This window comes from Diadema antillarum, unplaced genomic scaffold (genome assembly GCF_040938485.1).
Source record: "Diadema antillarum isolate AM-2024a unplaced genomic scaffold, OU_Dant_1.0 scf00000133, whole genome shotgun sequence".
In the NCBI taxonomy this organism is placed as follows: domain Eukaryota; kingdom Metazoa; phylum Echinodermata; class Echinoidea; order Diadematoida; family Diadematidae; genus Diadema; species Diadema antillarum.
This window is the reverse complement of record NW_027271022.1, coordinates 445628-461512: the sequence shown is the minus strand read 5'-3', so window position 1 is coordinate 461512 and position 15885 is coordinate 445628. Positions and strand designations below refer to the sequence as shown.

Here is a 15885-nt window from a genome sequence, read left to right as displayed (position 1 = left end):
GTGTGTGTGTGTGTGTGTGTGTGTGTGTGTGTGTGTGTGTGTGAAACTGGGTCCAGAAACAAATAATAAAGGACATTACTCTGCTGCGCATTACAAAATCAGATACATACAAGAAATTCAAACAAAAAATACATTACTTCAAAAGATGACTTTTTAACCTGACCTTAAACTCATTAATTGTAAGTGCTTGTCTTACAAACAAAGGGAGATATTCCATAATTTTGGTGCAACATACAAAAATGCCCTGTCACCGAGAGTAACTTTTGATTTCCATGATGGATATTTCAATAATGTTTGATCCCGTGAACTTCGGAGGTGATAAAATGTTTGAAATGATGTTTTTAACTCTACCAGTTCCTGTATGTACACTGGTGCTGTACCATGAATAGCTCTATATACAATTAACAGTTTTAAATATGATTCTCTGCTTTACAGGCAACCAATGTAATGCACGTAGTAATGGACTACAATGAGAAAAATGAAGAGAATTGCAGACTAATCTAGCACATGCATTTTGCACCCTTTGTAGTTTACCTATAGTAACTGATTATCAGGTAAGCCATAAAATAAACTATTGCAATAATCCAATCTGCTTGTGACAAACGCATGGATGATTTTTTCAGTACTTTCCCGAGTCAAATGCTATACAAATATCGACTGCTGCAGAGGGAGATGGTAAAACTATTTGCACCGAGGTGATTTCTCAACAGTGCTATGTCCCGAGACGAAGTCGAGGGACATGGCACTGTTGAGAAATCACCGAGGTCAAATAGTTTTACCATGGCCCGAAAGAAAGCAGTCGATATTTGTTTTATATCCCTCTCGAGCATTTTACTAGAGTGATGATGGTTCCCTTTTGGAAAAATGAGCAGATTTCCTGACGTTAAATCTAACATTAGGCCGTAGCAGTGCAGCAGCAGTGCGTGCAGCGCGTAGCGAACGACACCGTTGGTTCCTACACGTACGAGCTACACTACAGCGTGCAAAACTCCGAAAGATCGAGGAGGTCCAGGACTACGTTAGAAGTAGGTCTAAAGCGGCTTGGTTACCCACATCATCTTCAAAATTGCTTTTAGTTTATTCCTAATTCGTACCTGATCTGATATGGTGTCCTTCTGCTGCAATCATTCCTCCGTTACTTGAAGCGCAGTCACTTTGTCAATAATGAGCTGAACTGCATTGATCACACTAACGAATACACACACACACACACGCCATCGCACCACAGATTTCTATGCCGTCGCGCAATTCCAAAGCGCTGCTAGCGCTAGCTACAAGCCACGCACAGGACTGTCGGTCGCTCAAAAGTATCGCTACTGCGCGCACTGCGTACATTCTTAAGTGAGAAATGTCGATATCGATCGCACGATCACGATTGGATGCAGATCATGGATTCCCAAAAGTACTATATCCCGCTGGCTAGTAACCAATTGCACCGCATCCAGCTGCTCGTAGCTAGCTAGTAAAACTACACCATGTTCGTGCTCTGTACAATCCTATGGCAAGAAGCTTAACATGAGGGATATAATTCCGAATATGTGCAATATTAAACAAATGATAAAATGAATTTTTACAAACTTCAGAGATATGTCCCCTCAAAGCAATAGTAAAGAAATGTCGCTCTGACTCTGTCTCTTAAAATACCAATTCTCTCTTCCCATAATGCAACTTGATGTACTTGCATGATCAACAGGCGGCGTGCGAGACTCTTCTTGAACGCCTGGAGCCGTTCCGTGCATCTAACCCCAAGGGAAGCTGGGAAGAGTGGGTATGTCTCTTTTTTCTAAGCAAACAGGTTTACAGAATGTGTCATTGTTTTGTTTTGTTTTGTTTTGTTTTTTGTTTTGTTTTTTTTAGTCATGAAAAGTGAAAATATTTTCCTTCCTGCAGTAGAGGTGTCTGTGATGTCATTCTCTACGCTGTATGAGACGCAAGTAAAACCTCGTTTCTCAGGAATATATCATCTTTCTAAATATTTCGAGTGAAATTAGAATAAACAATTCTTATGAAGAGAAAAGTCTGCAGATTCAGTCACATAAAGTCAGATTCAGTCAGAAATGCCTCTTGATTTTTCTTTTCTCAACTGCTGTGGTTTTATGACAAATTTTAAGCCACATTCACTGTGACAAAAACAATGATAGATACATTGCAAGTACTCACTTCTGCAATGAGAATAAAGTTTCCATTGTCTTTAATTTTGCTCTTTTTTTCAGGTCCAGGCTGCTTATGCAGATCGTATCAGCCTTTCAGCAACAGGATTTTATAAGTAAGTACACATGCAATGATGTAAGCCTCACGTACAGTAAGTATACAGAGCAAAGTCAAAGAAATATTGCAATGTATGTGGGCTCATCTGCAGTGACAGACAATACTATAAAGGTTTTCTCTCTTTCACCTTTTTAAATTTACATTTTAATAGGCTTTTGCATCAGGACATGTGGTGAAAATCCATGAGGGATTGATTTCATGTTTTCCCAGCTGTTCCTAAATCAATTAATCATTTACATTAGTGTATGTAGATCATCAATCTTCGAAAAACAAATTTGGCCAGCCAGCTCAATCCCTCCCCCCCCCCCCCCCCAATTCTTGGTATCGCCAATACCTTGGTGCCTCATGGTGAGCATCGCTTTAGATGCATGATGGGATACCTCAAGGGACAAACTTGTCCCGGTTTTGGCTGCACATGCACTCAGGTTACGTTTATCCAGGAGGTATTTTTTTGTTGAAGATTTCTTCACTTTTCATCATGTGACCAGCACATTGAAGTCTTGCAGCATTGAACCATGACTCTTAAAGGGATGGTACAGTATTGGTAGAGATGAGAATTGGGCTTTTAACTTTTTGCGAGATACCAAGAAAACACTTAAGAAATAGTACAGAGCATACCATACTAGGAGGAATTCAAAGTTTATTTGATGAAAATTGGGTTTGGAATAACTGAAACATCCTAAAACAGAGTAAAACAAAGAGATTGTAATAAAAGGTGGGTCCCACACTTTATTAGAATTGCTCTGTTTTGGATATCTCAGCCATTTCAAAACCAAGTTTCATCAAATAAACATTGAATTTCTCATGGAATTACATGGTCTTTCATATTTCATAAGAGGTTTCTCATTATCTCACCGGAAAAAAAAAAATGTCAGAAACATGAAATTAGGTCTCAACCAAAACTATACAATCCCTTAAACAGTGACCACAAATTAGTAAAATTCAGAAGTTTTAAAAATTTTTTTAAGCATAATTCTAAGTGGAGAAAAAAAAGCAGCAATGAAAGAAAAGCAGATGAAAGGTGCATTGTTTGTTTGTTTGTTAATAATCCATCTGAGAAGATGGCTGGATAGCCCATATTCAGCATTGCATTGCATGGGGACGCAGACACACGCAAACCAACCGTATAAGCGACAATGCTCCTGAGGAATACCACAGTGCATCTGTGACAGAGGTCTGCAGCATGCGCAAAAGTTTGTCGCGCATTGGCAATACCAAGAATTCCAGATGGATTAGACAAACTCATGCAATCCATCTTTTCACACCCAGCTAAAAAAACAACCTTCATCCCCAAACCCCAACTACCCCATCCCCTCCTCCCCCCCCCCCCCAAAAAAAAGAAGTTATGTGCATAAACATATTATTCATTTCTGTCAGAAGGCAAGAGAGTTGATCGCCCTGGTTTTTTTTATGTGTGTGTGTGTGTGTGTGTGTGTATGCTTATTAATACCTGTTCAGGACAAACTGGTTTTGCTATAACACCTGCCTGAGTATTTATACTCTGGACTAGTCTTCAATGGGTTAAGTAAATGTGGATCTATAGGACCTAGGGTTATTAGTATTGTAAAGAAATGTGACCTCTTTACTCTGTTTTTTCTCTCTGTAAGATCAGAAATCTTTAGATAATCTTTTTGATGTCAATATAACACTTCAATTGCCAAGGCTGGATCTGTTTAATAATTTTTTGGTAAAATCGTGAATACGCGGTCTGTGAGATTAAGGATTTCTGCAATTGATTATTGAATCTGCAGAAGGCCTGGTGGAACGTTTGACTATGGTACAATGAAGGGAAGCTTCTACCTGTACAGTACTACTGGGGTGGGTATCTCTGAGGTGGAGGTGGACGTCTTGACCGGCCAGCACCAGCTACTGTCCACCGACATCGTGATGGATGTCGGAAAGAGCATCAATCCGACCATTGACATCGGACAGGTTGGTGTGTGGTTATGTGTGTGCAGTTGAGTGATTGTGTATAGTTCAACAACCTTTTTTTGTGTGTTTTTTTCTGTTGCTTTTAAAAGAGAATTTGGAGAGAGAAGTAGCAGTAAAAAATGTGAAGACTTGTGGTTTGTTTGTTTGTTTGTTGTTGTTGTTGTTGTTTTTTTTTTGGGGGGGGGTTGTCAGTTGTTTGTTGTTGTTGTTTGTTTTTTGTTTTTTTTTTTGGGGGGGGGGTTGTCAGCCAGTTTTGGGAGTTAGAGAATAGGCAGCAAACCCCCTCACCACCCCCACTCCCTAGCTAGAAGCTAGATCTGCCCCTGTCAAAATTCATAATTTCAGTCATAATTTGATGGTTTTTATTCATATTTTGGGTTAAGGGTTTATAGAGGTTACACGTAGCCCTTTGCAAGCTGTAGTGGACTACTATCAATCTCAGCTTTCATCCCCACACATTTCCTCAACATGTCTTTCTCCCATGATTCCATGCATGGCAAGCAGTGTGAAGATAATGCAATAGCTTAATGACGTTGCATTATAAGTGAAATAAAGTTCAAAGAAAAAAAAAAAGATAAAGGGTATATTGCTCTTTGGCTTGGTGGTTCATAGATTGAAGGCGGTTTTGTCCAGGGTTACGGCTACTTCACCATGGAGGAGAAAAAGTTCACCAGTGAGGGTGCTCTCATTAATCTCGGCCCCGGCCTTTACAAGATCCCAACAGCCAGGGATGTGCCCAAGCAGTTCAACGTCACACTCCTGAGGAACCGCAAGATTCTTGAAGACACACTTTACTCCTCAAAGGTGGGTTCTCTTGCAAGGCACAGAAAATGACACAGCCTCAGAAACAAACAGGCCTATTGTAATGATCATGTATACATAGCCCATTGTTTATAGGAATGGGATGAGCCATTATTGTATTCTTGAATCTCATAGTTTGGTACACATCACTTCAGGTATGGCCTGTACAGTAGCTTAATTGAAAACAAACAGCTCGCCTGCCTAGTACATGTGCGAAGCTTGAGTGTACACTGCACGCAAACAGACAGTGTACGAATCTGCATGGGGATGCACATGACACACTACGCAACGCATGGCTTTGGCGTTGAGAATTCTCAATCTCACTTTCATTTGTCTTATTCATCACTGACAATTTCATGTGGCTATAAAAAATGTAAAGATGGACCATATTTCATGGAATTACAAGCCAATTAAGGAAGAAAAAGAGATAATTTTGCTTCTAAAATATGCAGATTGTTGGTCTGTTTTCACTCCACTCGCCACGAAATATCACGATTTTTCCGATCGTGAGAATTGACCCTGTTGAAAATTGTAATATCTGGCAGGCAGATTAAAGTTAATTCATATCAGTCATACGACCATGGGGACTTCAGAGAATATGTAGGAAGAGCGAGATCAGTGGCTGAATAGCTTGTTAACCCTAAATAGACTGGGCTATTTTGGTAGCTCGAAAGACTGGGGGGCCTAAAGGGCCCCCCCTTAAGATCTCGGCCGTGGATTGCGCGATCGCCGCTGAAATTTGCACAATGGTAGTGTGCGATGTAATCTACGAGATCGTATATTTGAATTTTCCAAAATGGTCTTTTTTTATTTTATTTTGATTAATTATGCTAATTTATGCGAGAAATCAGACTCTTTGACCTAAATCAGTAAATAAAGCTCCAAAAGTGCTCATTTTTGGTCTAATTATTCTTTGTGGCATTCTTAGCAAATGTACTTGAAAAAAAATTTGGTATCAAAATCAATTTCTTATTTATTTTATTGTTTTATGAATTTCTTATGTATTTCTCTGTTTTTTCGACCTTTTGTTTTTGTTTTGTTTTTTTACAAAATTTGTGGCAGACACTTTTTGAAGCATAATACTCCTAAAACAAATTAATTTTAGCCATTGAGAGTAAAAATAAGCATATTTATATGAACCATGTGAAAAAACTCAATTTGCATTGACTTTGTACACAAAATCACATTTTTGAGCCATTTTCGGCATCACGTGCATGTACAAAAAGTTATGTAACTTCAGAACTGTACCCCTGGGCGTCTCAAATTTGGTGTCAAAATGTGCGGGAAACTCGAAAGAAAAAAGTCATAGAGCATCGCGGCGAGAGCATTGCGTGTTGCAGAGTAATCGCGCGAAATGTCGAGGGGGGGCCTTTTAGGCCCCCCCCCCCCCTCCCCAGTCTTTTTAGGGTTAAAGACATGTCCACATGTCCTGAGTTTTCAGTTACTTCTCTTTGTTCAGACTTGCCCTCGTAGGTCCGCATCTACAGATCTGCCTGATGCTAGAATAATGTGACCTTTAACCCGTTGAGGATGGACTGATTTTGCTACAACACGCATTTCCCATAGACACCCACCCATGTATACTTGGGACTCTCCCGCAACGGGTTAATAGCGAAAAACAAGTTTCTGCAGAAGCATGTGCTGGACTCACTCCATGTAACACCTCATTATACATACTAGTCTTGTGCTGGGCCTATTTTGTTTTGTTTTGTTGTTGTTTTTCACTCTTTCTGTGCCATGTTCGCACACCTGATTCTTCAATGGCTTGTGAACTTGGCATAATTATTTTACTTGACTGCACATCCATGCACAAACTGATTTGTTTTGAATACTGGCCATTTCCAAGAGAAATAGCCATAGCTTTGTCATACAATCTGTATCACATTGAAGTCTGCAGTTTCCTCTATGATTTGCTGTACTGCATTTCTAGCATAGGTGTTCCTATAGAAAGTTACATGGCTCTGAATAACAGTATTTTTTTTCTTTTCAAAAGCATTCATGATTTGCCATCTCAGAATGATATGGCACACATGTGCTTTACACCATAGTACACAAAGAGTTAACCCTATATTAACTGGGCTATTTGAGACCACATTTTTACTGACGGAATTTGACCCCCCCCCCCCCCCCCCCTTGAGATCTCGGCCGCTGATGGCGCAATTGCCGCAAAATTTTGCCTGAATATAGAGCCACATGTCAACTACAAGATTACACGGTCATACAATACAAAAATAATGATTTTCTATTTTTAGTAAATTAATTGTACAAATTTATTCATGAAATCATATTTTCACCTGTAACTCTATTAAAAAGACTGAAGGATTGCTAGATTTTTGTGTCAGAATTCCTCAAGACACATTAAACAATTTTCTTGTAAAAAAATAGCACAATCAAATTTGATATCTTTTGTTTTGTATTGTTTTGTGAATTTCTTATGTATTTCATTATTTTTTTCGACCTTTTGTTTTCTTTTTCTTTTTCCAAAATTTGTTGCAGGCACTCTTTCAAGCTTATCTATGTAAGAATTGATTAATTTCAATGATGTAAAGTTCAAATAATCTAATTTATGTCAATTTTACAAAAAAACACAATTTGCATTTGATTTGCACACAATATCATGAATTTGAGCTGTTTTCGGGTTGACATGCATATGCAAATCATTACGTAACTTCAGAACGGTGTACCCGGACGTTGGGAATCTGGTCTCAAAATATGCGGGAGACTTCAATGAAAAAAAGTCATGAAATGACGCGGCAAAATCTTTGCGCATTGCAGAATCGTGGCGCAAAATGTCGAGGGGGGGGGGGCACTTTGACACCCCCCTCCCATTAGAATAGGGTTAAATGACTAGGGTAAAGGTCCATTCTGGAATACCACCATAAATCTGAGATGACTTCTACTGGTATACCCTCCTCCAATGTTTATGTAAGCCATCATAGCTTACACATTACCACCCTTTCCTGCCCGTTGGCTATTTAAGAAAATACTTACATCAAACATTCACAAACCACTAATGTTGATTTTGACATCAAACATTCACAAACCACTAATGTTGATTTTGCCACTGAAGTTATTCCATGATGCAAAGTTGTTATACGTACACACTGATCTATCATCCAGTGACAACTAGTAGCAGAGGATGGCTTCATTGCAAGCCACACAAATTATAGTACTAGTGGTCATTCATTCTCTTCCATGGTGCTAGATAGTAAGTATGATTCATTTGGTATTTTCACAGGCAACTTCCAATTTTCTCTCACACAGGGTATAGGCGAGCCAGCATTCTTCCTTGGAGCTTCTGCGTTCTTTGCCATAAAGCACGCCCTCACCAGTTCTCGAAGAGACAGGAGACTACATGGCCGCTTCATGTTCAATGCTCCAGCGACAATAGAAAATATTCGCATGACTTGTCAGGACTCTAAATCCACACCATGAGAGATGCATAAATGACAATGATCCTGATGAATTCATATAGTACCTATCACAACATGTCTCTGATCCATTGACATTTTTACTGATATTTTGAATGCATTTTAATAAGATTAACATTACCGAAGACATGAATACTCAAAGGCATCAAGGCAAATTAGCATTTATTATGTGACAGTAAATTGTGCATGCATGTTTAAGTTCTGCGCTTACGTAGGCCTTCGTATTTAACCCGTTCCTTCTGCAATTCTGTGAGTCCCTTAAATGCCCCCCCCCCCAAACAAGATTCTTTCTGCGCATCGACGGAGAACGGATAGGTTGATAATCCACCTGAGCGAAAGCAGTCAAGCGGCACATATATCCCCTTTCCACGGTCAACTACATGTGCCAGTGAACAATGAAAATATCAATCGAGTGCAAGGTATGAAAAGAGCGTGCGCTGATGGGCTCACAGACTCTTTTGTTCTACACAAAACCAGGCACGTGAATGTAATGAGCAAACACAGAAATCTACTTGAGCTCATCTTTGATCGTTATGTACATGTTCATACAAGATTTAGAGCAAAGCAGGCGCAAACTAAATCAGAAAAAAAAAAAAGGTAATAATGCTGTGATATACACATTTTTCCAAAAGAAAGAGGACATATGGTGATAGAATAAACTCTTATCTTTTTATCCAACCCATTTTTCTGGGCATTACCACACAAAGAAACATTAATTTAGGCCACGAAAGTATGCACTTATGTCTTCACCTTGGGAACCTGGTACCAGGTTCCCGAGGAACGGGTTAAAAGAGTCTTTTGACTAAGGATTTATGTCTGTATAAAGTCTCCAGCAAAAAAAACATCAGTGGTATGTTTTAGGTGAGTTCTGAATAAGGGCAGGAAGAGTTTGACAAGGATAAAAATAATGATTTAATAATAGATAACTTTTATGTAACCTTTCGTACAGATATTTCTAAATGCATTGATACAGGATAGAAAAATTGAATTACAATGCAGAATATTATACAAACATTTTGATATGTGTAGCAAAAATAGAAGAAAATATATTTTATATTATTATATTGTACACATATTTTATATAATATGATTGAAGAAGTGAGTTTTAAGCATTGATTTAAGCTTGCCTCGGGTTAAGAGTAGAGGAGCGAAAAGAAATCAAGTCTTTGAGATGGGCACAATCTGTTAGACTTCAGTCGCCACAATGGATATCGGAGCTGGGATCAAGAAGGTGGTGTGGTTGATGTTGTCAGGTTCATGCTTGTTGCCTGTTTCGGGGGAGATCAGAGAGTGCAGTTGCTGGCAGCCAAAATGATTCCAGGATTTAGAATTATATCCTACTTGCAAACACCCACGGCATTTGATTATGTGCAATTACTTACAAAATTATTTTTGCAAAGCACTGAAGATGGCAATATGTAGCTTTAGAGAAGATATCAAAAAATGTAGCACATATTTCTAGTTACCATTCAAACATACACGTATTATAGGTGAACTGTAATAATATTTTGTATTCAAGATACTGTGATGAAGTACACATGTTGTATTTGGATAGAAAATTTCTATGTTTGCTTTGTTTTAATTTTAAATTTTGCTCCTATAACTGGAATAGATGGTAGAATCGACAAAATGTTGTCACACACATTTTATCAAGTATGTGATTATAATTTCAAGTGAGAACATAATATAAACATTGATAAGACATGTGTTTTCCCTGTGTTTCCTGAACTCTATATTGTTTATACAGTCATTTAGAAAGATAATACAAATATTATATAAAATGCATTTCAAATTTTATTGATTGGCAGCCAGAGGCTGAAATTATACGTGTTTACAGATCATAAATGTGTGAAACAATTGCTGAATAAGAGAGAATTTTGTTGCGAGATATTTTTATTATTATTAACATCATCATCATTAGTATAATTATTACTTCTGCTACTACTACTACTACTACTATTACTATTGCTACTACTGTTACTATGTTTCCTGCTGCCTGTTTTTTTACATTGTGTTGTGAAATTTAAGTTGAAATAATGCTACAAAAAGTGACTGGTCTCTGTATTCATACTACACGTATTGTGTGTGATTTGTGTGAGAGCTTATACACTTTTCTCATTCATGATTAACTACAGAAAAGTCCAGGGGCTCTAATGAAAAAAATTGCTCCCTTGTGACTGCAGTAGTGTTTAACACAGTCTCGTAGCATGGTACGGCTGTATCAGCCTGTTTTGCTGTGTGTGTATTTCTTCTATTTTATGGAATATTGTAGTTTGTTGACCATAGTAAATATTAGCCGCACGTGTAAGTACTCCAGCCTGTATTCCCGTTTCCATTTTAAAGCACCAATTGACATCGTGGAACTTTAATTTGCACAGTGTACTGCACCGTAGCTGTGCATACAGTGTACTACATGCCACTTTAAACGATAATGAACAATGAATGAAACAAACCAACGAAAGACAACAGTGCTGTACAGTATTTGCCGAAGCACCATTAACTGGATCTAACTTTGTTTTTGTTTTTGTTTTTTTCATTTATGGTTTTGTTTGTTAATGATCTACCGTTTCTCAATCTCTGTGTTAATTGCATCACAAAGAACCTAACAGGTGTAGCATGTGTGCTGATCCTGGCGTTATGTGTGTATATACATACATGTACAGTACATGGTATATCCTTTCATCTTCATGTGAAGTCTACACTATCAAAAGAATCTTTCTTTTTTTGTTATGTTTCTTATGAAATTCTGTATACAAGCCTATAATTAAAGCAAGTTGGCAAATTGCCTATGTCAACATCATATCTTGGTTCAAGATTGGGAAATTGCCTTGGTAATTGACTTGTGTAAGTCGACATACATGTACAGGACAAGCGATGAAATACACCAGGATACAATGTATGTATGTGTGTGTGTGTGCATCTGTGTGTGTGTGCATCTGTGTGTTTGTGGGGTGTGTCTGTGTGTGTGTCTGGATGTTTTTTTGGGTGGGTTGTTAGGGGGAAGGGGGTAGGGAATGAGGGTATGATTAAGGAATAGGTGGGTTAAGGGGGATGAGAAGGAATTATGTGGTGAGGTGTTTATACAAGGGCAGATTATGATCAATAAAGATACATTTTTTGTATGTGTTAGGGGGATGGGAAGATGGGGATTTTCATGCAAAAGATTTCACATTTATGTCTTTTTGTGCATGTATTGACTGAAATAGTGTGCATTGAACATTTTAAAATTTGTACATGTGTTTACATGAGCATTCAAGTAGAATGATTTGAATGCACTCCTTGACAGGAGGTAGTATGTATGTATATATATATATATATATATATATATATATATATATATATATATATATATAATTATACATATTGGTAAATGTGAATGTCTATTTGACCATTCAAATAGAATGATGGTATGTGCCTTTCTTGACAGGAGACATTATGTTCAGTTTCGTATATTCATTTTTTGTTTTTTGTTTTTTGCTTATTCACACATTCAAGCGAAATAAAACAAACATTTTGAGAAGAAAGGGTGTATGTGAGAGGAAAGAACAAAATAAACCCTCTCGTTTCTCCGATTTGCATAATAGAAATGGAAATGTATAAATTCAGCACACTGGTATGACAGAGATAAAAGAATTTCAATGTAGCTGATCGAACGTTTTGGCCTGTCAAAGCAATAATTCACCTGTGAGACATGTGACTGAATTTGGCTTTGTTTATTTCCAAAGGTCTCCATCGTAAAGTAAAGAAAAAAAAGAAGTTCAAAGATCATTGAACTCGATCGGATATCCAATAATGAACGCACCCCGACACGCCCGTGGGCAGGTCCATGAACTATAATATTAAAATCAAGGATTTGATGTAAAATACCTATGCGAATTGATTAGAGCTGAGAAAAAGAAAATCACAATGGATTTTTAATCAACAATATAAGTGACTAGTGACTAGTGAGATGAATCGTGTAAGTCGACCGTTCGCGTCATAAACAGAAAGCCAACTGATTTTCCGCAGTCCCGTGTATGTGGACTTCGCGGAGTAACAGGTAGTCCTATGTTCTGTGCGTGTGTGTGTGTGTGTGTGTGTGTGCGTGAGGATGGTATTTTTTTTTTTTGTATAAGTCTAAAATCAAACTTTCAACGTTCTATTAGGGAGAGGTACATTTACTTTAAAAATGTTTGTAAATTATCCTCGTGACATTCTTGAAATTCGTGCTCAGCAATTTGCTGTATTGGAGAGGAAATCTCGTGACCTGTCGGAGGCGGAAATGAGTAAAAGGATGATGATGTTGGAGATACGAAGTTTAGGATGGAAGAAGAGAAAGGGGGAAAGGAGAGAATGAGAAGAAATACCGCCGCTTGTTCATCACACTGCTGGTTGCCGTGAATTCAATTTGACTGATCTAGGCTTTTTGTGTCCTGCTTACCTCGATCGGTAGCCTGAATAAACAGTTCCTCCCGCGAGATCCCCGGATTATTATCATAATCGGCGCATAATGGAACTGGCGATGCGATACTGTTTGAACGGAAATTTCAACCTTTAACTCTGTTCAAAGGGCGGTTACTCTTCAAACAACTATCATCGCTCACTGGTTATAAAGTGTAGGACAGATAATATTTTACAATATGAATTGTCGAACCATTTTGCGGACTAATTCCTCCAGAGTTGCGAATACCGCTTCGTTCGGGTGACAAAATTTGCAAAGATTATGTTATTTCTATGATTCTACACTTCGTGTTTCGCTGACTCTTTGAGTGTCGAAGTATTCGAGGCATCTGTAGACATTGCAAATCTCATGCGCCTCTATTTTGAGCCGTATTGTCAAAGGTAAGCCATTTGGGATTGTTAAGTTTGACGTAGTAATTGCTAAACAGGATTAGAAGGTCATCATTCATTTCTGAAGTGGCAAAACGACATCTACCTGACTGCTTGTCATGTTCGAGTATAGGTCTATATAGGCTTCTGCGAACGCGCAAACTGAAGTGTGTTGTCGATGATGGTGTCTGTACAAGTACTTTAGCTCGTGCTGCTGTGCAGTAACTAGTATTATTAGAATGACTTTAAAAAGTGGGAGGAGTGCGGTAGCTGGTTCTTCCTTCTGAAACCAATGCAGAACGTGTTTGCTTTTCACTTATAATTTAGGTTGCAGAAGGTGTGGCGCTACTGTGTACTTTGCGAAAATAAATTATAGTATTTTATGTTTTATCCTATTTTGCTTTTGCTCTCGTTATATGCCTGCCAAAATTAGTGTTGGCTTTATAGTGAATAAACTATAATTACTCCAATTGATGCACAATAGTCCATTAGTACGTATATTTGCACAACGGTAAAGTTCCCCAAAGACAAGTGCTAATGCCTAGCCGAGTTAAAGGTAACCTTTATAAATAAGTAGAAACAGGCATGACTGAACAATACAAAAAAAAAAATGGGTGATTGAAAAATTGCTTAATAACAAGCTTTTCAGTAAGCTGGACACAAATCTTCACTTAATTTCCATTCGTAATACGAAATAATATAAAGGAATAAAAAAGAACATGACAAATTCCAGCATCAAATCACTTCAAACTATCCATAACTTCCCGATGATTATTATTCATGCAAAAGGTGTTGTAACTTTCTGATTATCAAGCAAAATCATTCAATTTGACATTCTTAATGTTCAAAACAAGACGAAATTATGAGACAATGACATGATTAGATCTTCTACAAGGGGTATGGTGTGATTTGCGGCTCTGTAGTGATTCGCAGAAACGTGCGAAACTATACATGGAATGTATACTTGTGTATGAATAAAAAATGCAACTCTGCTTCCACAGTCTCGTTTATTCAATGTCACTTTTCTTATCAAATCATCTCGAGCTTGGAACAAAAAGTAGTCAAAAAAAGTGGTCAAAGTAGCACTAATCTGTGAATATGTATAGGTGTAGTCTGTGTGTGTGTGTGTGTGTGTGTGTGTGAGTGTGTGTGTGTGTGTGTGTGTGTGTGTGTGTGTGTGTGTGTGTGTGTATGGGGGGTGGGGCGGGGGCGGGGCGTATGTGCGAGTGAGGGTGGTTTTTGTTGTTGTTATTGTTCTTTTAATATAATAGAAATTTCATTTCCTGTTTTTCTAGTGTTTGACTAAATTGCCTACAATTGCATATGAATTTTTCTTGTTTGTTTTGTAGTTAAAAAGGAATGATCGGATAATTCATTTTATTTCATTTCTTCTGTTTGATTTCTGCCTTAAAATGAATTGAATGATTACTCTTGTTTTGTGGATTATGGATTATGTCTCATAATTGTAGGAACATTTATGACAGATGCTATATGTAGAATGTGTGTATTTTTTTTTGAATTGTTATATTTTCAAAGGAAATGGAATTAATAAAAAGATCACTGAAAACAAAAAAAAAGTATGTGCAGGTGTTTGGATTACGGGAAGTAAGGGGATTACGAGGGATGGTAAGTAGTCAATATTGTGCGGGCATATAGGATTTTGATTCTGAGACGGGTAGGTTTTCGTTGTGTGTTTTCATATCAAAGGAAAATTCGGCAAAGTTATATGTTTACCTTGTTTTCTTGTATACGTCATTGCGTGATGATATCTTTTTATAAAATTATATGAAATAGTTTTTAGCTATTTTCATCGAAATCTTTTTTCAATCATGATCTTTATTTTCTCATCAACTTCAAAGTGATTGTGTATCGGTATTTAATAGATTCAGAAACGAAAAATTACTGAAGAAGATACGTTAGACACAAAAAGTGACCACACTACCCCTCAATCAAATCGCGTAATATCTGAACTATGAATTGGGTCAGGTGACCCCATTCCGGGTCTTCATGACCAAACTCCAAGTAATTTTTGACCCGGAACGGGGTGTGACCCAAATGGACCGGAGTGTAAGTTTTAACCGTCTGCGTGCGAAATTAATTTCTTGTCCATACGTTTGTGTGTGAGATTTTGTGCACATTATTGAGTCATTTCCACAGAACTGGTTAAGCAAAATGGGCCAAATCTGGCAGGGGTATTTCTGTACCAACTGTTGTGCGAAAATGAGAGGGATCTGTTGAGTCATGCATGGGCGAGCTCAAGTTAAATACAAAATTGGTCACTTTTAAATTGTCACATGGAGTTATTTGGAGAATCTTTGGAAACATTTTGTTTCCGGTGAAGTTTTAGTGTTGATCTTGTCTTATCACCCATTGTTTGTCGCTTGTACTATCATTAACACTGCGCTACAGCATTTCTTGCTCCGTTTTCGCACTGTGCTCACTCAACCATTAAAAGCAACGACTCATTCTAGTAAACGTTGGTACAACTACATTTATACGGTTATATGCTGGTAACAACATCCTGATATCAATTTTTTGACAAAGTGACTGTATTCTGCATTATTATAGAAATGTTGCACATAGCCATTTCCCCTAAAATCGTGTCTACTCATCCTTAAAAAAGAAAGAAAAAAATATGAAAGTG

The 15885-nt window shown here is 37.7% G+C and overlaps 1 protein-coding gene across 1 annotated transcript in view; it reads left to right on the top strand.

Annotated features, from left to right (window-relative positions):
* Positions 1–8436, top strand: part of LOC139720786 (xanthine dehydrogenase/oxidase-like) — an 89963-nt gene extending 81527 nt beyond the window's left edge. Inside the window, exons 28-32 of the mRNA XM_071632127.1 lie at positions 1694–1768; positions 2214–2266; positions 4020–4200; positions 4813–5004; positions 8266–8436. Coding sequence (XP_071488228.1) covers positions 1694–1768; positions 2214–2266; positions 4020–4200; positions 4813–5004; positions 8266–8436 — 672 coding nt within the window. The remainder of the gene's footprint in view (positions 1–1693; positions 1769–2213; positions 2267–4019; positions 4201–4812; positions 5005–8265) is intronic.
* The last annotated feature ends 7449 nt before the right edge of the window (positions 8437–15885 follow it).